We start from the raw sequence: 23,097 nt of genomic DNA on the forward strand, positions 1-23,097 counted from the left end.
AGTAGGGGGCGCGTGCGACGCTTTTGTCAACAACCTTAATGGTTTGCAAAACGGGAACATATCATTTGACATCTTGAGTATTAGGTAATGTTGTGCTCCTTGCAAATTGAAGTATTGGATTTATTAATCTTAGAGTTTAATTTTCCTTTAAAGGAACAAGGAGGGTCAGAGCAACCTTCACAATGCTCCTGATTGCGCCTGCAGTTGTTGCTGGTTATCCACGTTCTACAGCTGTGTGGGAGGTGGTCTTTTGTCCTTACATCTGGACCATGTTAGTAGTTTCCTGTCACGGCATCTGCACTGCCCCCACCAGATAGACCTCGAGCTGGAAATCCACAGATAAAACTTAAGCTTGACAGCACAATGGTGTCCGGTTGAAGACGAGCAATATCTCCTGCCCAAAAACACATCCAGCAGATACCAGTAAAGGCCGTGACTACACACACACACACACAAACAGCTGACTCACTGCTTTGTGACTAAAGCTGTCACACAAAATATTACTAACATTAATTTCACTGTGAATCATACAGAATGTGATTGAACTCACATGTTAAACCCACAAATAAGCAGTTTTAAAGGGTGGGCAGCGTAAAACATATGGGTTTTTGGGCCATAGTTCAACAGAAAAAAAACCAAGTTACACCCACAAAATCTGGTTAATATTTAAAACTTGAAGGCTGCACAGGGTTCATGTAATCCCTGTCTTGCTGCAGGGCTACGCTATTCAGTGGTTTGATGAATTATTTCATAAGTGTTCTCGTCTGATCTGCTGGTCAGGAGATGTGAGGGAAACCAACTCGATTTGTCATAATTTTCCCAGCGCTCACAAGGCTTCACATTGGAACACAAGGTCATTTTAGTTTCAGCAAGAAGCTGCAAGAAAAATGCAGAGAACGGGATCTTTGGCATAACCCGACTTGGTGCTTTTACTTTGAAATGCAGGATTATTTGAGATTTAACACAAAAACAATGAATAAGTTCCATTGCCAGTGTAAGGGCAATGGCGTTTGTGGCTGTGGTGATGAACAGATCAGTCTGGGTCTGGTAAACAGTGACATCCCCCTCCTGGAGGAGATCCTGGGCTGCTCCTGCAGGCCCAACACTCCCAGCTGTACCTCATTTCCCCCGCAAGTCGAAACTCACTCCACAAGCTCCTGTGTCACCAGTTGTTCCTCTGTGCACACCACAAATTCTCAGTCCCTCCTCACTTTGGCAAGAGGTGGTGTCCAGACTCTTTACATTTTGTTGTGTGTTTTACAAATGCATAAATATTGTCTTCACAAGGTCGGAATCCTATAACTGTGTGATGTGATGAACGGACTGGGAGAGGTGAGGATGCATGAAGTTAGTTTAGAGTCCAATGGGACCTTTCCGTGTGGCTCAGATTGATCTGCAGGAGCACTGGAACTGGTTCAACCTTCCCAGTCCGCCAGAAAAGGCTCCAGAAGCGTCCCTTCAGGATTCCTCGGCACCACCCAAATCCCATTATTTTTACTGCAAATTGATGATATGGGCGGAGTCAGAGTCTCACCTGGGCCGTGAAAGGTTTAATCCGACGTTTGAAATATTGTAATCGGGTTTGTGTGAGTCCAGTCGGATGTGATCAGGAGGGTGAGTCTGATCCGTTTACCGTTGACTAAAACGTAAAACCGAACACCCTGGTCCCATCCTGCTCATCCAGCAGAGGCTCATGTGTTGCTCCTGACCCCGCTCCTCCTCTTCCTCCTCCTCTTCCTCCCCCCTCCAACGGACCGACGCTGGATGGAGACAGACGGGATCGCCTGCAAGGCAGAGAGGGGAAACTTTCCTCTCCTTTGTTTTTTCTTTTCTTTTCTTTCTTAAGGACCTTTTACTGCTGAAACCCGGGGTTTGGGCCTCCGGACTCTTCCAGAGAAGGTTGGACCGCGTCGGCCAACATTAGCCAGGAGAGTTTAAATGTGGTGCGAGAGATTTGGGAATGGAAACTAGCTAAAGTCGCCTCCATCCGCGCTCTCAGCTAGCTCCGTGCGCGCTTCGGAACGTTTGCGCATTTGCATTTGGGGCTGCCAGCGAAGAAGGAGACATGGCGACGTTGTTGGTTTAGTTCAGCTTGACTTTTAAAAGAGCCCGGGGAGAAAGAGTCGGAGGGGAAACCGGTTTTTCCTGCTCAATTTGGTGCCGGTGTGTGTGTGTGTTTTTTTTCTTTTTGCTTCCCTCCCGTGTGAAGTTGTTCAACCATCTGTACAGACTTGTGGTAAGTTTTATATGCATTCTTTTTAAAACTGGTGTGTGTGTGTGTGTGTGTGTGTGAGAGAGAGAGAGAGAGAGAGAGAGAGAGAGAAAGAGAGTTCATCACTAGGCTACTAATTGACACAGTTTGGTTGCCTGTTTTGTTGTTCTCATTAGTATTCCGTTGGCTTTTGGGCCATTGTATCCATGGCAACAGTGTATTGTTGCCAATGATTGATTACAGTTCCACCTCAGATCTTTATCTGGTCCAAACTCAACAGCTGGAAGTGTTTGTAGCAACATGTAGGCTGCCTCCATCACTGCCCCCCTTTAGTTTACACTTCCAGCTCATCTTGGTGTGTGTGTGTGTGTGCGTGTGTGTGTGTGTGTGTGTGAGTAAGATGATTTATTTTTAGTTGAAATCACACGTGTGGATTCATTTACTGCACCCCTCCATCTGTCCGGTGACGGTGCACATGGAAACATTCTTCATCCCTTATTCATTTCATGCAGATCTGCGGGTCACGTCTCAGGAACAGACAGGGCCCGGCCCTGTGGTTCTGATCCAGGCTCTGACTGTGCTGGATCCTCTACTTGGGGACAGCAGTTTGTAGTCAGGCCCCCTCTGAGGGCCCCCCTCCCCATCTACTTGACCTACTCTATCAGCCTGCACCAGATGGTTTTGCCCCCTTTTGAAAGTGAAGAGGAGGAAGCTTTTCTGCACTTTTTTTGTGGGGGTGGAGAGCAGGAAAGTTAGCCTGTACGTGTTATGTTCCGCTCTACCTTCTAATTAGCATCCGACTGTGTCATCAGCTCACGGGTGTCATTTACTTTTAATCTCGTAACAGCGAGAACTGGTCTAAACGCCGTGCTGAGTGTGACTGTAAGTAGGGCAGAGTTGTTATTGAAAGAGCAGCATAAAACGGGAATTCCCTTTTTGTGACTGGTGTCCGAAGTGTCCGGAGGCGCTTGTCTGTTTGTTGGAAACGCGCCGCAGGCTAACGTTTGTTCTTTCAGCCGCTTCCCACCACCGACACAAACCTCGAATTGTGGGTGAACATCATGTTCTTCCGTTTTTGTTGAGCCAAGTGTAATCCGGCGTTCACCAGAGCCGCGTCGTCGGCACCCCTGCTCTTCGTCGTCGAAGAGTCGTCGCTAGGTGTTCCTCTGATCCTGAAGAAGATCCGAGGAGGTGCTGTAGGACACATTGTATGCAACGCTTATCCCCTGTTAATAAGCCTCCTGTTTGTCCTGGGAGTGGTGTGAGATGTTATTTTAAAGACCCCCGGGAAGGGGGGGTGGCGGGAGGGCAGCACGAGGAGACGTCTCGGCTGAAAGACGATGAGAAAAGCATCCTTCAAACTATTCTTTCCAAATTCTACTTATAGAACTTTAAACATTGGCTACAGTTAAAGCGTAAGCTGGAAGTATGAAGGACTCGGGATATTTTAGGCTCACGAGCTGTGGGAGGTGCAATTATTGCCGAGTGGAATTTGACAGAAGGCTGAAAGTCTGGATTAAATGACAGAGCAGGAGTGGAAGTTCTGCAGACGTATATAGGCACCGCATGGAGGTCTAAACCGCTGCCGCAAGGCCAACTCCCTCGCCTCCCGCTGTAGCGTCCCAGTCGGGGAATAATCGCAAAGTCATCCTGTCGCCGTCTCGCCAAAGGTCTCCCGCCTGATGAGGGGGCTGAGTTCAGGTGTCCCTCCGGTTTAAGATATATCGAGCCTACATGTGGGCGTCGGCTTCAGCTGCTGAATGTTGCTCCTCGCCACGAACCCCAACAGCCCACCGAGGAGCTACCCCCAGGAAGATTCCAACGCACTACCGCTGGGAGTTAATCAAAAAATGTCCTTTTTAGTGTTGGCGACTGGACACGGTTCTGATGTGCATTTGGGCACGCATAAACGACACGTGACTGCTGTCATTGTGTCTGCTTCATGCCGGCGTAAGTAGCTCATTCAGGCTTATCTTGAAAGGACTCTATTGTTTGGACCTAAGTCGGGCAGATTGAGAGATTATGAAGGAATAGAGTTGGACACAAGTGGTCACTGTTGGGGACTTTGATCAGAGGACTGCTGATTATGACGGTTGCTTCCCAGATCTCCCAATTCCTCCTAATTGGTGTTAGATGGTGGATTTGAGGGTCTTTGGGCTGAACAGAGCTTCACAATAGTCAATTCAGACAACTTGAGATTGGTGTCACCAAAGTTCACATAGATTTTCAATATTCTACGTTTTCGAAACAGTTGAGACTAAAGTGGAGGTCAAATGATGTCTCAGCGTTGATTAGCTGTTTTTTTTGTGACCCTCTGCGTGTCACGAAGGCAACGTGATGCTCTACTTCCTCATCTGGACCTCAGCTTCCTGCAGCGTCGGGGGGCAGGAAAGGCAGCAGTGGCCCATATGATGTGTTACTCAATGCATGCTGGAAGCAGATGGTGTCGCGGAGATGGCCGCCATCTTCGCTTGAATATTCTGCTGGTGCCTGTTGGCTGGTCACCTGGTCGGGCGGGTCAGCTGAAGACGGCGTGATTTACGCCTGCGGCTGTAGGAATGCTTCCACATTCTTAGCTGGGTCTGTGTGAGCTGTCAGGTGGCCGAAGGTTTTCAGCCTCCCAGCTGGACCTGACTGTCAAGTGCCTGCAGTGCAATCGGTGGTGATTTCACACACACACACACACCCAAATTAGCTATGTGGGGAACTCAAAGTTAGCCCCCTCTGTTCCTCAGCAGCTGAAGCTGCATTGCCCCCCCAACACAACAGAGTTTGTTGAAGGCTGAAAGCTCTTATAGCTAATTTCCAGTTTAGTGTGAGTTCCTACCTGTTGCCTGTTGGATAACTACTGGGATAACCTGGGAAAGACTTTGGTTAGTTTGGCAATGCTGGGAAAGAAGACATTTTTCCCCAATTATGGTTTAATTGAAGCAGAAACTGGCTCTTGATGCACACGTTTGCGCAGCGGCCATGTCCAGCGGCTGATGTGGCTGTTAACTTCAGGCCTTGTTGGTTTTGATTAGTTGCCAGGCAACTGGAACGTGTAGAAAATCTGAAACTCGGCTAGAAAAGCAAGTATTTGCCCCCTCTAAAAGCAAACTAACTAAGCTCTACCCATTTCCTCGGTGCTGTCAGGCATCTTTCTGTTGATGGCGCCTTTTTTCTGTCCGCATGATTTCCTCCGAGTGCCACTAGAGGTCACAGCATGGGCCTCAGATTCTTTGTTTTGCCTCATAATGGTCCTATTCTGCCACAGCAGTAAGGATTTCCAAGCCTGCTAGACATTGGACACCATTGTGACTCACAGACGGGTAACATGAGGCAAACGCAGCAAAGATGTGGGAGCGCTGGGAGACTTCAGTAAATGACTTTATAGCAGTTAGCACTCGCGATGCTAATCTTCCTGATGAGACTCAAGTGATGTATCACCAATTTGAAGGCACAATAACCAATCAAGTCCTAGAATGAAAGACGAAATACCTTTTGTTAGCCTCTATTAGCAATGATGAGTTTTCCTCATGACTGTGTTACTAATCAAATTGAACCCAATCCAATAAGCTATTGACAAAGTGCTTATTCAGCCTGAGAACACACACAAACCAGTATCCGATTACAGTTGATACCACTATCTGAGGTGATGTCACAGTTTTCTATATATATATAGTCTTTTCATCTGCATAAACTAATGGTTAGTTCTGAATCCGAGTAGCATAAAGTAAGTTAATAAGTGGAAATGTGCTGTTGCTGGTCAGAGAGGGGAAAAAACCTGATGTAATTGCTGTTTTTTCAATTAGAATCATGTATCATTCTAAAAAGTGAGCCGTCATGGAGCAGATAACGGGAAGAACGGTTTCGTACAGCGGAGCACATCGCGGTTTTTCATATCCAAACCATCCAGGAGGCTTGATCTGGTATTAAAATGAAGCAAAGGCTTGCGTAGCAGGCCGGTAAATGGGAAGAAATATCCTCATTATACCTAGTCTGCATCAACACGGAGAAGCAGATCAGAGTAACGAGACCAAAGGGCGAGAAAAAAAACAAAAAGGCCGCAACAATACGGTTCCTGTCTCTGACAAATAACCGGTCATCCTGTTCACGGCTCGCACCGTTACTAGCAAAGGGGAAGCGAGCCCGTCACAGAAAACAAAGTTTCAGCCAGTTGAAATCCACAAGTGTAGAGATATTTATCTTTGTATGCAGGACACAACAGCGAGCCAGACATACAAGTGAAAAGGCCCCACAATTTCCTTTACGCCGTTTAATTAAGCTCATATCAGCAGAGGCTGTTTGGTCCAAGGTCTTCCACAAACAGGACGCTGATGTTGCTAATAAGCAGATAAACACTTGTGCACGAGTGCTCTCGTGAAAAGAGACCCCGCGGTTGCTGCTGATGGAAAGCAGAACAGAGACGGGACGACTGCAGAGTGACTGAAGAACAAAAACTTTCCAGCGCTCTCATTCTTTCCATGTAAAGTCAGTCGCAGGCGCGTACGGGTTGCACATCCTGGTGTGCGAGGGAAAGGGGCGAAACAGATGGGGCCCGTCTCGGCCGGAGCGAGGACGCGAGCTGAGGAAGGTTCCAGGTAACGGAGGCGATGGCGAGGAGAGGCGGCAGGAAGAGAAACATCTGGCACTGGAATCGGGGCAGAACCGGCTGTTTCTGTTTGTCTAAAGAAGAAAACGTGAATTGGCTGTAATCGGATCTCGGCGCTGGTGAGATCATACAGGGGGCCTGGGAGCAGCCTCCCAGTCCACCCATAAGCTTTTCAGCTCGACCCCAGTCCTGCGTACAGCCAAGCAAGGCGAGAGAAGAGCTCTTCCAGAATTATAACTCATTTAATAAATAGAGATTTATTTAACTTCTAACCACTAAATCAGCAGTAATAAGTGTTTCTTAAGAACTGTTCCATCACAAACGAGGCCAGCGCTTCTTCCCAGTGTCCCCAGTCTAATAAAGAACGTTGTAATGCTGGTTGACCAAACCGGTGACTCTGGGACCGGACCCCAGCCTGGGACCCGCTTTCGTGATCAGTGACCTAGATCACTTTGCTGGGTTTGTTCGTGTGGAACTCCTCTGACCAGCGCTGCAGCAGTGGGAATTCCACCCTTCTTAGCCGGGCTCTGGGAGGCTAATGTTGCTTTGGGGGGGGGTTGGTTGTGTCGGGGGTGGGTGCTGGAGGTGTTGCAGCCGCCTCTCGGTTTTTTGATTACGTGGTCTCGCCTCTTTCAGTCGTCACCCCGGCTCAGATGGACTTGAGATAACACCGTCGGAGCGCGTTGCCTTGCCCTGAACATCAGCTGCCCACCCTCACCCAGAATGGCGGATCTCACCGGGCTGAGCACCGAAAGGGCCGCGACAGGAACGGCCGAGGTGGATGCCTGCAGCTTGGAGATAGAGAGGAAGTACGACATCATCCCGGCCGTCATCTGCTCCATGTGCTGCCTGTTTGGAATCATCTACTGCTTCTTTGGTGAGAATCGGCGCGGCCTCTCAAACCGCCACATCGAAGAAATCTTCCAAAACGACCAAGTATTGGTCTTTGTCTCTTAGGCTACCGCTGCTTCAAGGCCGTCATGTTCCTGTCGGGTCTGATGTTTGGCTCCGTCATCATCTTCCTGCTGTGCCACAAGGAGCACGTGCTGGACACGCAGCTGAGCGTGGAGGCCAGCGCAGGCATCGGCCTGGGCATCGGCCTGCTGTGCGGCCTGGTCACCATGCTGGTGCGGAGCGTGGGCCTCTTCATGACGGGCCTGCTGCTGGGCCTCCTCCTGGCGCTGGCCGCTCTGCTGGTCACTCAGCAGTTCTACACTCCGACCACCGTCTGGGTCCCTCTGGGCACGCTCCTGGGAGCGGGCATGCTCTTCGCCGTGCTGACGCTGCAGTGGCAGAAGCTCTTCACCGTCCTCTCCACGGCCGTGTTCGGGGCCGCCATCATGACGGTGTGCGCCGACTACTTCGTGGAAATGCTGGTTTTGGCCACGCACGTGTATGAATGTTTGCGCCTCACCCCAGGACCGCCTCTCTGCTGGTACAGCTGGGTCATTCTGGGAATCTGGCCCACGCTCACCCTCATCGGGGTTCTGGTCCAGTGGAAGCTGACCGACGGCAGCTTCTCCCACACTGAGGGTAACAACTAATAACTTCGGGATTAATCCTAACGCCATCGCACAGCCCGCTAATTTGTGATTCCGTCCTGTCCGCTTGCAGTCGTCATCAGTCGAAGACAGAAAAGAGTCCAGCTGATGCGGATTCGAGAGAAGGACGCCAAGAAGCGTCAGCAGGCAGGTGGGCAGGAAGGCACGTACCGCCGTAAACCCACCCCAGTGAAACGTTACGCTGGGGATCTACTGGCACCGGTCAGTGTCACCCAGAAAAGGCGTGTGCGGCACGTACTGATGCCACGATCTCCCGTCTCTCCGCCCGGCCGCCCGTTGGCGCGAGTCTCACCCGCGTCTCTCTCTCTCTGCCTTCTTCCCCTCAGAGTTACCTGCAAAGCCTGCGAGACAGACAGATGGGCACAGGCACTTCCCTTAGCAGCATGGGAACCACCAACCACACCATGATCGACCTGGACTACGACAGCGGCTCCACCGCGCCCCTCACAGCCACCACCCCGGTCGTCCGGGTCTGAGATGCTCGGGCCGTCCGCGACGAGCACGCCCCGCCCCAGGTCCAGCCTCGGACCGATCGGTTTGGAATCATGCCGTCACTCCTTGACGTGAAAAAAAAAAAATGCTGCTTTTTAGGGGGGAACAGCTAGAGGAGTGACAACTATAACCACTGCAAACACTGAGTTAAGAAAACCCAGTACTAACAAAGTAAGGTCTTCTATTTCTTCTTATCGTTTATTAAATATGTAGAATATGAGCCTCAAATAACGGTTTTATCTCTGTTACGTAGTGAAGATGACGGAGCAGATTGACATTACATGTACTGTACTTTTAAAGGTAGTTAAGGTATGAAGTGTTTTTTATCCTTTCCTCTGTCAAATTTGGAACCCTTGTCATAAGGAAAGTTTGTTTTCTTACGTGAACGTGACAAGAAGGTAAGATTAGTGGAACCACGGCGTAGGACTTCCTGTCCTGTGACTTTTCCACGCAGCCACGGGTGACTGATGCGTCCTGCTGCGTACGCTTGAGGAGTAAATAATGTGTAATTTAATTTATGTACGGATTCATGGTAGCATTGGGGGGAAAAATAGAAAAAAAAACTTGCATGTTTTTTTTTGTTAGTGTGTAGATTTGATGTTTTTCCTGTTTGTACGATGCACTTCTTATCTAAATCTGTACATACCTGTTAATAGGAACAGATGAATAAATGTGTTTGATATAAAACCTCCAGTTTGCAGATTGAGTTTGATAAAGACGTCTCTCATTTGATGTGTTGGTATGTTATCCACGCTATGGGAGAAGGTCATGGGGATTTTCCAGCTGCAAGGCTTCTGTTGCCACGACGCCGGCAAAGTTTATGTCATGCTGGAGTGTGTGTGTCCTCAGACTCAGGACGCAGATTTATCACAGGCGAGTTGTGGGTTAGAAGAGGCATTACTGGATTTTGGAGCGCCGGGAATACACAGAGACGGCTAAACAAAATGTCTGAACACAGTCTACACACCACCGTCATCACATGACATCACACAGAAAGAATTAAGATGCATAATCCAACGCACATGAGGGGGAACGACTAACTTCCCTAAGAAGTTGTAAGTGTTGCTCATCCAGCTACAGTCAGACGCTTGGACTTTTGATGCTTTCCTGGTGCTTTTTCCATATCTGCTGCCAGATGCTGAGCCAGGAAAGATCAAAAAGGAAGAACCGGAGGCGCCATCGAAAGTGACCTTGCAGAGGAAGCAGGAAGTATAAGCAGGCCAAAGCAGATGGCTTCACGTGGGCTGACGTGAGCCAGCTTTCCGAGCGGTCGGTTTAGCAGAATATCGGAGGGAGGCTTGATGCAGAGCGGCGCACGTTTCTTTGTTTTCAAACTGACTTCGTCCCAAACTGCAGAGAGATTCCAGCAGGGAAGTGTTTGAACTTTTGATAACACTTTTTCCTCAGCGGTGCTCGGAGCAGTAAAGGCAAATAAATATAAGAATATTTACATTTACATTCAGGCTCACTGCCTGTATTATCAGGGGAGGTCATGAGGAGGGCTTCTGACTTTGAAAGTTTTTATTTTATTTATTTATTGTAGCCTGCAGCGAACCTGATAAAATACAAAACATTCACATGTATCACAAACACAAAGGCAAGCTTTCTGTCAATTGTAGAAAATGCTGCAATATCATCTTAATTGAATCCGGAGTTTGGGGTTCATCACAGACCAGCGTGATTTTATAGATGTGACATTTTAGCAGTATTTAAAGCCCAGCATGTAATGGTAAAAAAAAAGCAAAAGATGAGTGAACAAAACAGGACACACTCCCATTATCATATTACAGCTTACCCAAGGCACTAAGACACATAATCCAACACATGTGTTGGAGAGAAAAGTGGACAGCTTCCTTTAATTTTGGACGCAGATCACACACACTCTTGCATAACTGCATCCGCAGTTAGTGTGTGGATGGACTAAACCTCACCCCACCCAGAGGGCCGGGAGTCATTTAGCTAAAATCTAATGAAGTAAATTCAATCACAGCCGATAATTCACTGCCATTGAGGTTGCGTGGTCATCAGCGCCGCTGGATCCCAGCAGAACGCTCTCCGCTGCTGCCCCCTGCCGGCCCGCGCCTAGCATCGCATCCAGCGCTCCTTCTTGCTCAGCGGGTAGCCCCTGTCCACGCTCAGCAGAGCGTTCACACGCCAGTAATCATCTCCCTTGAAGAAGAAGATCTTGCCGTTGGTCCAGGTGAAGGCGGCGTCCACGCTGGACGGCGCCCCGGTGAAGAGCGCTGACAGCGGTTTGGGGTACACACTCAAATCTGTGTACTTCAGTTCATCCCACTGCCAGTGCTCTGAACCCTGTACGAGGAGGAAAAATTAGACCTTCACTCCCCAAGTCAGAGATGTTGCCAAAACTTGCAATGATACTACACAAACCTTGATGAACACCAACTTCTTGTTTTTTTCCAAGTACAAGGCTGCATCAATATTAGGTGGGATCCGTTTGACCACCTTTGGGTATCCATAGTCCTTCACAAACATTGTGTACCTCCACACTTTATTGCCTAAAGAAGTGAAGAACAGGTGACTATCGCCTATCAGTACTTTTGTACCACCACCGAAGATGCTGTGGTTTTGTGAAAGAACTGGCAAACTTGATCGTATGGGCCTGATCTGAACCAGATCAGGCCCATACGTATCTAATAATGAGCTGGTACCTTTAAAGAAGTAGGTTTTGTTGGTTCTTTTAGAGTGCACAGCAGCGTTCATGCTTCCAGGAAGTCCTGGCCACAGTCTGTCGATCTTTATGGGCGTGTTGTGTCCCATGTCGGAGATGGTCCACACGTAATTGCCACTGAAGGCAAAGGTTTTCTTCCACGGTCCTGGGGGTCCAAAAGGAGAACCGTGAACACACAAAAACTCTCAAATCATGTGTTTTGAGGTCAAAAAGGATCAAAACAGAATTCAGTGGGCAAAATTGGGGGCCTCGCGATCTACCCAACATGATGGCGTCCAGTGTGGCGGTGCAGGGGTCTGGGATGATCTCAGTTTCCTGGCTGTTCTCTGTGGGAAACACACCGGCTGGTGTTGCGCTGTCTAAAGAGCTGGTCGCACGTTTCCCTTTGAAGAAAATGAGTTACAAATGTTAGCTTAGCATGCGGGATAACGCAAGGGTTTTTGTTTTTTTATACATCCGGGAATCAGACATGTCAGGATTAAATCATCAAGCCAAAACAAAACAGGTTGCGAGGCCTTCGCACACTCACCGTATAACGCCTGGATGCCTTTGATGTCGTCTGAGTGCAGCTTGAAGTTGACCTGGTAACCAGTGTAGACGGGGGCCATCAGGGCGCTCCTGAACTGAGAGTGACCCAGGCCGAGAGCGTGGCCGATTTCATGGGCGGCCACAATTCGCAGGTTAGAGCCATAATACGAGCCTTCGGTCCAGAACTCGTCGTCATCGAAGTGGACCACGCCGGATTCTGGTGACTCGGCGTGGGCCAGGATGCGACCTGCAAAACCAACCAAATTTGTTTTCCTTCAAACATTTATATATCCAAAAGCGGTTTATATATAAAAGCAAAACCGGACCGAGGCCGTCGAAGGGCTCCGAGCAGAATCCATCCCTCTTGTGGAAGGCCAGCCTGATGTCCGCCCTTCCGTAGTGGATCTCTCTGAAGGTCAAATCGGCCACGTCGCTCCAGTACCTGAAGGCGGCGCGGACGGCCGCGCTGACGTCCGTCTTCTTCATGTCAGGTGTGTAGTTGTAGATGCGGTAGGTCAAGCTCTTCTTTCTCCAGCGACCTGCAGAAGAAGAAGAAGCCCCTTCTTATAAAAAGACAGCTGCCTGAGAGCTTCTGAGCAGCCGCCTCCTCCGGTGGCTCCGCTCACCCATCACTCTGTATTTCAGGTACTTCTTGTTGAAAGGGTCCTTCAGGCCACAGCGTGGCTGCCTCATCACCTTTAGGGTTGCCTCGTCCGGCTCTCCGGTGGGCGGCAGATCATTCACCTTCTGAAAGACTCTGAGGAATCCGAGAGGAGCCAACGTTGGAGCTTTAACAAGGGCACCTTTATTCACAGTGCCAGTCAGGCCTTGGCGCCAACCTGTAATTACCAACACTGTGTTTACCTGAGAGCCTCCATCACCTCCTCCAGGTATTGGGGGTCTTCTTGGTCGGCTGCATCGTTCAGGTAGCCATATTTTGTCAAATAATTCTGCAAAGGTGAAGAGACCAAAGCTGTCGCAGGTTAATCTTTCACTGGCGGGATTGTTAGTTTTACCCTCACCTTTGCTTCATCCAGCTCCGGCCACTGCACGGCTGCTCCGATCGCTCCACCCAGGCTGAGCAGCAGCACCAAAAGTCCTTTGTAATCCATAATAGAGTTTCTGTGTCCCAAATATCCAATAATCCCAGCCTGGGATGAGCTTGCCGGAGTCTCACAGCAGACTGTTTGTTCTCGGAGCTCCGCGGCACCTTTTTTTAACCCTCCCTGACGGGTGAGTCAGCCCAATGATCCATCCCAGAGGAATGAGGATTACAAGAGCAGCCGGCTGACCTCGAGCAGCCTAGAGTTTCTTTTCTTTTCTTTTTTAATGTTCAGGTTTAAAGCTACTGTTTAACGTGCCGCTCCAGTGTTCCAGTGGTCTCACTCTTTCCCCTTCAGTTTTTTCAAATTTCATGTTACTGGAACATTAGTAGCTTTGCAGCTGTTTGTGAAAGATGGGGGGGGGGGGGGTTACACATCTGTAAACATGTGTCTCTGGCCCCAAAGTTCTTGGCATCCACTACCAGTTCTCTAGAGATACAGATGGAATAGGCTTTATAGAACACCACAGCAATCCACAGTAGGAATTTAGGATTTAATGTAGTTGTTAAAAAATGATTCATTTGAGAAGTTGAGTATTTGTGTATTATATGCAAGAAAACGTATATTTCTGACTCTAAATTAGCTACAATGGTCTTATTTGCAGCCACTCCCATGATTCCTGGTTTTAATTAATTTTAGAACAGAGCGTCGTCCTTTATTCCCGTCAACGGGATAGATCCGATATTAATCTGAAGTTCTGACTGCAGACTGTTGAAGCTGTTATAAAACCCCAGAAAGGGCAGGAACAGGCTGTGTTGAACCGGACTAATGTAAACGCTTATGTTGCATCGTCCGACACGACAGCTGGCCTCAAGATGTGAGCGCACGGTGGGTTTCTGTGGGCTCTACGGCTGCAGGTTCTCTGAAGGTGGCTCATGTGACACCAAGGTGTTCAATCTAGAATTATAACCCAGACGTGCAACTGGGTCAGCCTTTGTTCGGGGGTTTGTTGATTTTTCCCAATCAAAAGCTGAAAACTGGAGATTTCAGAACTCTGCTTTGATTTATAAATAAAAAGAAACCTGTCGCTGTCATTGCGACAGGATTATTGAAGATTAGGGAACAGAAAGGAGGAACAGACGAGGAGCCTGCAGGCTGTGTTGGCTTCTGCTGAAAGTGTCACTTTTCTGGAAACGTGGGGCTTTTCAGATCAGTAACAACTCATCTTTGAGGAGTCGCCCAAAGCGCGCCGGAGACGCAGCTTTCAGGAGGCTTCTGGGTCAACCACACAAGCTGAGATGTGTTTACTGCTCTGTGACGCAGAGCTCAACGCAGCTTTTCTCTGGTCTGACTCAGACGGGCGACAGCGTTACCAAACAACCCGTGCGATGATGGCCAATAATTAATAGTTTTGTGGGGGAAAAACCCAAAATCAAAACACACGCGCGTTCTAATCTGAGAACTTTATTAAAATAATTTAAGTTGTCACAACCTGTCGTTACAGATGATGATGATGATGATGTACGTTTTAGTGAACAGTCACGCAATTTACATCATTTCCGGCTTTGTATTTTTATCATTTCCAGGATCATGTCCAAGCAATTCTTTCAAAACCTCATCCATGCTTCCTCTTGGTCATCTTCCTGTCAGCTGCAACAGGATGCTAACTGAGTCGCTTCATATCCTGCTGACTGTGTTAAACCCCCCCCCCCCCACGGAGAAATAAATAGAAGCAGCAAGAAGAGACAGCTGCAGCTCCCTGGAGTCATTGTGCAGCATTAATAAACACCTGTAGCTGAGCTAAAATCGCAAAAATCCCTTGTTTTTTCAGAGAGAGAATCCCAAATTTAAAGCTGCATCCTGACTGCTCACACACGGAACTAGTTTTGGCTTTCAAAAGAATAAAATACACCAGCAGTTGTTAATTATAGCTTTTGTTTGTCACCTCATTTAGGAGAAAACAACCACACTCCAACGCTAGAGTCTATAGATGGGGATTAAAACAACAGCTCTCATTGTTTTTCAAGTTCATTCACATCCCTAAAGCGTCCTCATAGTTAATTAAAGTAATACACATTAATATTATACACTATTATTGCCTGGTAAGTAAACACTGAGAAACATAAACGTCACGTAAATGCCAGTACAGAATTAGCTGGATGGCATCATTAAACTGTCAAAGTGTCATCGTGAGAAGATTCTGTTTGGTCTTTTCCAACCTTTAGCATCATTTAGCTGCGCAGCACTGGAAGAAATCTCAAAGGCAACGTGGATAAATACTTCAAGGGTCTTTGACAAATACTATGTTTGTTCATTTCCTAAAAAAAAAACCCATTGTGCTAAATCTCCATCCACTGCTGCGTTGACGGATTCGTGTCCGGGTGTCTTTGTTTCAGCTGCTTTTTTTGGACACTGGATGTGGACCGAACGGCCTGGACTATTCTCCGCTCTCGTCCTCTGTGATTTTCACCTTGACTCTGTGCCAGGCGTTACTCAAAACCCCCCTCAGGTTCCAGATGGGCGGGACCGAGTCGGGCTGCATGTTGTAGCTGTTATCGACAGCCTTGCAGATTATCTCCAGCTCCTGAGCCTCGGGAGGAAGAGGAGCCTGCACCTCCCACAGCTTCCACGCCCAGGCCCGTCCCGGCGGGGGCGGGGCTTCATTCTCGCCGTCCTTCAGCTGAGCCACTTGCCAGGTCTTCCCTCCGTCCAGAGAGACGTCTACCCGGACCACCTCTCTACCTCCGCCGCTCCAGGCGTAACCCTTGACGGTGACCTCTTCGCTGCTTCGTTCGACCACGCCGCCATCTGCTGGCGCGGTGATCGCCGACTGAATGGGCAGTTCTTGGATGGCCGGGGCGGATTTGAAGTCCACAGTGTCCCAGTCGGTCCCAGGGGAGAAGCCCTTGTAGTCGTTCTGCTGCCAGTGGCTGCCGCTCTCCTCGGCGCTCACAGTGACCTTTCCCAGCCATTTGACATTACGCGCGCCCACGGTTCCGGGCACCACAACACGGACCGGGAAGCCGTGGTCAGCGGGGAGATCTTCGCCGTTCATTTCATAGGCCAGCAGGACATCCCCTTCTTCGCTGACGGCCTTATTTAGAGGGATGGAGGCCCCATAGGTGGTCCCACTCACATCTTTGTCCAACCCTTCGAACTGAACATGGCGAGCCCACTTTGCAACATCTGGTCCATACCCGGCGGCCAGCAGCACGTCCCTGAGCTTCGCCCCGCTCCATGTGGCGTTACTGATCGCAGCGATGCCCCAGTTCAGTCCTTTCACCTGCTTGACCTTATTCATCTCAGAGCGGCGGTTACCAGCGCACTGCAGCGTCGCCGTGACCGTGTGTTTGGGGAACTTCGTCTTCAGGTCTTCTAAGGACAGCGCGAGGACGCCTCCGGGCAGCCCCTCGATGTACAGCCGGTAAGAACCCGGGTCCACCTGAGGAACTGGCAGGTGGTTTCTTTTGAAGAAGATGGCAGACGGCGTGATGTAACTGTCGGACAGGATTTCGGGAGGCGGCTCGGCATTGAAAGGTTTGAGACTGTTGACACGCAGGGCGGGGTGACGGACAGGGTCGGAGGAGTAGGGGTCGGAGGTTGTAACAGACTGCTGCTTCTTCAGATCTTCAGCGCTCAGCTCGCCCACCTTGTGTTGGACACAAAGTCAAAGGTTTGATGAGATGTTGCCTTTTCAGCTCAACTTCTCTGATCATCTCCAACTGCATAAACAAAGCATTTAAAGCAACAATAAAAAAGATAAAGATGTGTTTCATAAGAAATGCGTCGAAGTTCTCAAAATAACCACACGGGGGCGTGGTGGTGCTTCTCAAAAACTGAATCGGCAGCAGTCTTAGTGCACGACTGAAACATTCCCTAAATACAAAGTTACCGAGAATAAATTCACACAAACAATCTGTTTTACAAAGCAGTTTGACAATATACAGTAAATCTTTTAAGCATTTCTTTGAAAAAAAAAAGGACCCCCCCCCCCCCCCCAAAAAACCCATCATGGTGTGTTGGAGGACTGGGCTGAGAAGCAGAGGGTTCCTGGTTAAAGCCCCAGTGCAGAGATAGAAGGTGTTCTGATAGTAGGGGAAGGTTCCAGTAAACCTTTAGAGCAGTGGTCCCCAACCACCGGTACCGGTCCGTGGATCAATTGGTACCGGGCCGCAAAACAAATAATTAAATATTTCTGTTTTATGCATTAGCTGAGTCTGAATGATCTTTTATTTTGAAAAACATTTTGGGAAATGACCAGATTCTCTTGGTTACGTCTTAAGCGCCAAAATTGAACCCACAAGTGAGCAAAATGAGTAAGAAACAGACGTCTTTAAAAAAAAAAAATTTGCTAAAAAGAAAAGCCCCAATCAAGAGACGGGAGAAGAGCACTCTTCCAAAAAAAAGAAAGCTTTTAACAGACAATATTATGAGTTCTACTGAAAATATGGATTTAACCCAGTAGGTGATTCCTGCATACGAATCCCACTCTGCGTAATTTGCGGCGACCGGCTTGCTAATGAGGCAATGAAGCTTTCAAAACTACTTCGCCACTTGGAGACCCAGCACCCTAGTTTAAAAGACAAGTCCCTGGAGTATTTTGAAAGGAAAACAGGAAGTGCCATAACAGGAACACGATGGGCAGAAGAAGGGCCACCACATCAGTAAATGTGAACGCACTGAGAGCATCGTAACTGGTGCTCCAGTATTCTGGATTAAAGTCATGGGAGAATACCCCGAAACCACCACCACAGCACTGAAAACACGGTTGCCATTTCCGACATTCTATCTGTGTGAAGCGGGATTTTCTGCGGTGACGGCAGCTAAAACAAAATAATGGAGTAGACTGGGCATAAGCAACACACTTCAGGTGTCATTGTCTCCCATCACTCCCCGATAGGACCGTCTCGTTGAAGAGAAACAAGCGCAGGACTTCCATTGATTTGTCGTTGTGGTGAGTTAAAATTTTCATGAAAATAAAATGTTCTTAAAATTTGTCTATGTAGCGTATCTGTAGCTTATTTTGAAGGGACGTTTAAACGTTATCGTAGCGAGTAGGAGAGAGTAGCGAGTCTTTGTGGGCACACTTATCTGGAAGTACAACCCCCCCAGGCCGCAGTAAAATTGTCAACCGCACCCGGTCCGCAGTGATAAAATGGTTGGGGACCACTGCTTTAGAGCACTGCCAAAGTGCCATTAGGCGAGGCACCAACCACATACATGGGATGAACAAGCAACCCTTCAACCACGTTTCCCCAAAAAGGAAAAAGCAGTTAAAAAGGCAGCAAAAAACCCTATCAGAGACGTCATGTAACATTTTGCTGTGTTTGACCTGTACTGAATTACTGAAGCGTGCTTAACTGGGGTTTTTTGTAGTTCTGCTGAAACTGCAGCTCTCATTGGATCCAACTAGCAAATCCGTGTGCACAAAAATATAGGAGGCACGGCGGGTCAAAGTTAAACCATAAGCTGTAAAATAATATGAAGACAACAAACTGTTTATTGTTTCTTATCTCTCTTAACTATATTTTAGGGTTGTTGTTATCCACATGAAACCAAACAGACGCCATTTGGTTGTGACCAAAAACAGCATAATGATATTATTTCTCAATTGGTTTGGGGTGATAATTCTTCACCCACCTTATACTCAGAGAGGATTTCCAGGACATGTTCTTGATTGTGCACGGCATACAACGACCAAAAGGGTTCAAGCGCTCCACCTGCCGCCAACAAGATCTTATCTCCACCGGGATGCATGGCCACAAACTCTGTGATGTCATAGACGCCACCTTTGTAGGTGACCCAGACACCATCTTCGAGAGTGCGGTGACCGGTGACGTCTTCCTGGGTGAAGATGGGAAGAGCTGATCTTTTCTCTAAAGGCGTCTCAGTCTGCTCAGCCTGCGCACGAGACAACAGACGAGCGGTTAAATCTTGTGAGCTGTCAAACCTGCATTTCAGGCAGCAAAGATGGCTGTTTAAAAAAAAATCAATCTTACTTTTTTGGTCTGAAAACAAACAACTCGAGTCAGCCAATCTCAAAAGTGCACACACAGCTCTGAACTGTGTGTGCACTGTCAACACATGAGCTCCGACTTCCATAAACACACTTAGATTTACTTGTCTTTCAGTCTGAGGTGCCACAAATCATAGAGCTGATTTTTCAAGTGTACATTACAGTGCAAACACAGGTGATATTTGAGAGTTTTGCCACTTTTATCATCATCCTGATTTCTGTTCCACTGCACGTCTTGGAAGGTACATGTATGGTGACACAAATTAATCTTAAGAATAAATGATAATATATTATTCAGAAAACAGGAAATGATAAAAACATACCAACATGTTAAAGTATGACCAAGCACAATTTTTGCCTTGCGCTGTCAAACTTCCTGTAAATCTTGTCACAATCATGTTTTCATGGCCCACAAAAAAGTTATTTAACCACTGACAACTGGAATGCTTTGTCATGCCCTGACCTTATGGTGATGGAGGCTGTAAGCCAGTACGGCCCCAGTGCCAGCCACTAGTCCCACCAGGGCATGTTTCCAGCTGGCACCTAGATACGACCTTTGACCCTCACCGCCGCTGCTGCCGCTGCTGCTCCACAGGCGAAATGCGTACGATGCCAACGCAGGTGCCCCTCGGTGCCTGTGAACCAAAATAATATCCATAAGGCTTATTAGCACATTTAAGAATAGTTTGATAGAAATGATGAGAAGCAGCCATCCACAAAGGAAACCCTGTGAATTATCAACTGAACCCATGGATGATTTGCAACAAAAAAGTAACGGAACAAAAGTAGTGAACTATGTCAACCATGTGTGGAACAGAACCGTACCGTTGAGTGTTAAAAGGGCAAGCTCGAGTCAGCCTGTGGCAACATCTGAGGAGTAGCATTGCAGTGATGTTCTGAAAGAAAAGCAAAATAGTGCATACACTTGAGCCAATATACTTGAGCTAAAAAAAACCCAAACATTAAATATTAACTGGAAAGAAATTGGTTAAATCAGCCCTCAAACCCTTGGTTTAATGTAATTAGGACGTTCTTAGCAAGGGGCGATAGGGGGCGATAACGAGCCAGGCGCTTGTAATTCTGATGCCAAAAAAGGGAAAAACATGCAGAAGAAGAGTTTGCAAACTTCCTCTTGCGCTTCGTAGAAAGATTTGTTGAATTGCTACACATAAAGTGTATTTGACACACATTTGCCGTGATTCTGGGTGCCTGAACCGCCGAGGAAGCAAGCCTGGGCTGGAGCTTTATTCAATCCCTTCTGAGAAGGAAGATCCACGCAGGGGAGGTTGTGGATCACCAGACTCTCCATCGTTTCTGATGATGAGGGAAACCCCCCAAAAACACAGATTTGTAGCGAGCATTGCGTCAAGGTAAGCGCAAATAGTGCGATGGAAGACTTCAGGAAACCTTTGTATTATGTATCAAGCGAATGCCATTAAAAAGTATTTAAACGTTGGTTGTTTCGTGAGTTTTATTCTTAAAGGTTGCTGTTGCATTCCCGCAAACCTACTATACAATTACAGGTTTGTTCCCTCGCTTTCCTTAAAAAGAGGAAGGGTGATGACCAGTCTTCATCCGCTGAAAGGTTACTCAGACGCTAATTCTTGGTGACGTCATCAAAATTAGCATTGAACGAGTGTGACGTAAAAAGTACTCTGATGTCACACTTGTGCTGCCAACTCTTGTCTTGCTATAAACAATCACCCATCTTCCTGTATTTGGTTTTAATTGTATGGTTTAATTTTTTGTTTAATCAAACAGCCTTGAGACCAACGAGTAAACACAGATTGTGTCAAATGCAAACATAACTTGGTGTTCCAGTTTAAGACCCTTTGAATAAACATGTGGGTCTGCTGTAAACCGAGTCGACCATCCAGGCTGAGCTGTTAATGATCTTCAGTGGTTCCTTGAATAATGACTGCGCTGAAACAGTTTGGTTTATAATTTTACCATATTTTCAGGCTCTTTCCCCTCTAGATTTAACAATTATTTGCTGCAGACACTACTGTGATCACCATGACTGTCCAGAATGTTTAAAACTTTTTTTTAAATCAATGTAATTCTGTTTTTAATGTTAATGACTGTGGCAGCTATACAATGGATATCAGTTCAAGCTGCTTTTAAGCACCAAAAACTTGTTGGTGTCAAAATCAGGTGTTTTAGTCACAATGTCGCCTCTTCGCTGTGGCTACAGACACCACGTGTTCTTGACAGAGTCAACATGATGAACTGACCAACCAGAGAGTGTTTCGATGTTCCAAAAGATCCAACCAGTTCAGGGGGCCTGAACACATAATACCTACTTCGTGTCATCGTTTTTTTCGACCACATAAATGTCCAGCAACGCTGACAATAACAGATCATTAACAAAAATGCGTTTAGTCCTGTGAAGAGCGAAAGTATATCTAAAAAAGGTTTTTAGTTAATTGTCTTGAGGATAGACATGTTTAACAAGGGCCAATAAAAATATTTGGACTAACCACAAGGTTAAAGGTTGTACGGTCTAAAGTGGAAGTGACAAACTTCTTTGGAAAGTAAAATGTAGTAAATGCATGTATGGTGTTGTAAAAAAAAAACATCGTTTTAAACATTACTTATGACAAGCTCTGTTATCAGCTGTGTTATCAGCTGTCATTGGGTTGACACTGGGTTATCTTTGACCAGCTTTCACCGATAATTAAGATCTCAGGGTTCAGAGAGTGATAACCTCACAGGCTTTTATGACAGGCTGCCATGACAGGGAACTACTGTTCTTTTGGGAAAGAGAAAATAATGCACTTAATATAATAAAAATCTCAATAAAAATCTAGCCTGACCCTGATTTTTTTTTTAAAAACACGATTTATGCAAACTGTGGTTCTCGACATGACAAGGGAAAATACTCTACACACTAAATCACCTCAATAACTGCACATGTAATAAGGCTTTATACATATTTTACAACATTCAGTTCGATTCGGTCCCTGTAAATTGCAGCATTTGCGTTCGCGATTTTCCATCAGCTCTTAAATGTAGCTCAATCTATGATGTTTTTTCTTGGCTTCGTATGAACACGAGATCAGATGACTTAAAAAGAGGGAGCTAAGCATCAAGTATCGTTGATTTTGTCGTTGATTCAATGCTGCATGTATAAGGAACTCTTTCACAACTTTATGTTGGCAGTATGTGCAGTTAGCCACCAGCCCAAGTGCAACCTCAAACAGATTTAACTCCACCGATTGAAATCGATTTATATTCAGTCAGAAAATACAGCATTATATATTCAGATAGTCTATTCGGATAGTGTCGTGATGCTGTGCCAAATTTCGCAACAAGCTAGTCTGTCAACGTAGCGCTTTAGCATCATCCATATGTCTCCCAGTCGTGCTAGCAACTAAACCAGTCAGCCCAGGCATTCAAGGATCCTTATTTCTAGAATAAAAGTCGAGATGGAATTATCTTTGATAGCCATTAAAGCAAAACAAAAAACCAAAAACTCACTTTTGTTGTGTCAGCCGCTTGTGCTCAAACGCTCCACACTGAGGGGGTACAACCTAAAGATACGACGGCGAAACTTTGAACCTGAACGTAGCATGCGCAAACAAGCGCGTTCAAAGTTGTCCAACTACAAGCGAACGCACCTCCTGTTCAGGAGCGGGTCACGCAAAAATGACCCGCCAAAAGCCTCTTTTCTGTACGTTGAATCGATTTTCCTGCACATTTTGTCACGGTCGATAAAGACTGACTGACCGTACAACCGTTAGGGTAAAAAATAGAGGGATATATGGTGGTATATTTGGAAAAAAAAATGTTCCGATGTGACTGAATTCTTTGGGGAAACGCGCTAAATTAACATTTGTAGCGGTTCCCATCAGCAAATATCCACGTCAGAGCAGCAGTGGGAGCTATAGCAGATGTGTTAATGCTGTAAACTTTTTAAGGGGACGAGCAGAATTCTTAAACCCAGTATATGATTGTT

General features: G+C 47.0%; 3 protein-coding genes across 7 annotated transcripts; 1 reads left to right on the plus strand and 2 right to left on the minus strand.

The window, feature by feature from the left end:
* The first annotated feature begins 1,510 nt into the window (after window positions 1-1,510).
* LOC101062422 (transmembrane protein 198-like) lies at window positions 1,511-9,560 on the plus strand. Of its 4 annotated transcripts, none has more exons than XM_011613703.2 (5): window positions 1,511-2,236; window positions 7,443-7,683; window positions 7,764-8,339; window positions 8,421-8,510; window positions 8,695-9,560. In XM_011613703.2, exons 2-5 carry the CDS (start codon window positions 7,530-7,532, stop codon window positions 8,745-8,747), a joined length of 873 nt encoding a protein of 290 aa, XP_011612005.1. In that variant the 5' UTR covers window positions 1,511-2,236; window positions 7,443-7,529; the 3' UTR covers window positions 8,748-9,560. The 4 variants fall into 4 exon arrangements, with proteins under 4 accessions (XP_011612005.1, XP_011612006.1, XP_011612002.1 ...); XM_011613704.2 differs by having other exon boundaries at window positions 1,512-2,236; window positions 8,421-8,498; XM_011613700.2 differs by having other exon boundaries at window positions 1,516-2,236; window positions 8,421-8,569.
* Window positions 9,561-10,389: 829 nt separating this feature from the next.
* mmp19 (matrix metallopeptidase 19) lies at window positions 10,390-13,319 on the minus strand. The gene is made up of 9 exons (XM_003973133.3): window positions 13,103-13,319; window positions 12,945-13,030; window positions 12,707-12,837; window positions 12,407-12,619; window positions 12,082-12,327; window positions 11,813-11,935; window positions 11,533-11,697; window positions 11,252-11,379; window positions 10,390-11,173 (listed from the first exon to the last, which is right to left on the minus strand). The coding sequence occupies exons 1-9, from the start codon at window positions 13,190-13,192 to the stop codon at window positions 10,943-10,945; spliced, it is 1,413 nt and encodes a 470-aa protein (XP_003973182.2). The 5' UTR covers window positions 13,193-13,319; the 3' UTR covers window positions 10,390-10,942.
* Window positions 13,320-14,567: 1,248 nt separating this feature from the next.
* On the minus strand, window positions 14,568-22,751 carry suox (sulfite oxidase). Of its 2 annotated transcripts, none has more exons than XM_003973134.3 (5): window positions 22,620-22,751; window positions 19,965-20,035; window positions 19,603-19,774; window positions 18,764-19,024; window positions 14,568-16,772 (listed from the first exon to the last, which is right to left on the minus strand). In XM_003973134.3, the coding sequence occupies exons 2-5, from the start codon at window positions 20,021-20,023 to the stop codon at window positions 15,561-15,563; spliced, it is 1,704 nt and encodes a 567-aa protein (XP_003973183.2). In that variant the 5' UTR covers window positions 20,024-20,035; window positions 22,620-22,751; the 3' UTR covers window positions 14,568-15,560. The 2 variants fall into 2 exon arrangements, with proteins under 2 accessions (XP_003973183.2, XP_029681812.1); XM_029825952.1 differs by lacking the exon at window positions 22,620-22,751 and adding an exon at window positions 20,328-20,346.
* Between the last annotated feature and the right edge of the window lie 346 nt (window positions 22,752-23,097).

This window comes from Takifugu rubripes, chromosome 19 (assembly GCF_901000725.2).
Source record: "Takifugu rubripes chromosome 19, fTakRub1.2, whole genome shotgun sequence".
NCBI lineage: Eukaryota > Metazoa > Chordata > Actinopteri > Tetraodontiformes > Tetraodontidae > Takifugu > Takifugu rubripes.

Bases quoted from the DNA above. Each gene is read 5' to 3' on its own strand.
- suox (XM_003973134.3), bottom strand. From the start codon at position 20,023: ATGCTACTCCTCAGATGTTGCCACAGGCTGACTCGAGCTTGCCCTTTT. The intron at 19,775-19,964 runs GTACGGTTCTGT...TTTGGTTCACAG, and splicing joins TGCCCTTTTAACACTCAACG to GCACCGAGGGGCACCTGCGT. The intron at 19,025-19,602 runs GTCAGGGCATGA...TCTCGTGCGCAG, and splicing joins ACAGCCTCCATCACCATAAG to GCTGAGCAGACTGAGACGCC.
- mmp19 (XM_003973133.3), bottom strand. From the start codon at position 13,192: ATGGATTACAAAGGACTTTTGGTGCTGCTGCTCAGCCTGGGTGGAGCG. The intron at 12,620-12,706 runs GTGAGCGGAGCC...CTTCTTCTGCAG, and splicing joins CCTGAAATACAGAGTGATGG to GTCGCTGGAGAAAGAAGAGC. The intron at 11,936-12,081 runs GTGAGTGTGCGA...TTTTCTTCAAAG, and splicing joins AGGCATCCAGGCGTTATACG to GGAAACGTGCGACCAGCTCT.
- LOC101062422 (XM_011613700.2), top strand. From the start codon at position 7,530: ATGGCGGATCTCACCGGGCTGAGCACCGAAAGGGCCGCGACAGGAACG. The intron at 7,684-7,763 runs GTGAGAATCGGC...TTTGTCTCTTAG, and splicing joins AATCATCTACTGCTTCTTTG to GCTACCGCTGCTTCAAGGCC. The intron at 8,570-8,694 runs GTCAGTGTCACC...TCTTCCCCTCAG, and splicing joins CTGGGGATCTACTGGCACCG to AGTTACCTGCAAAGCCTGCG.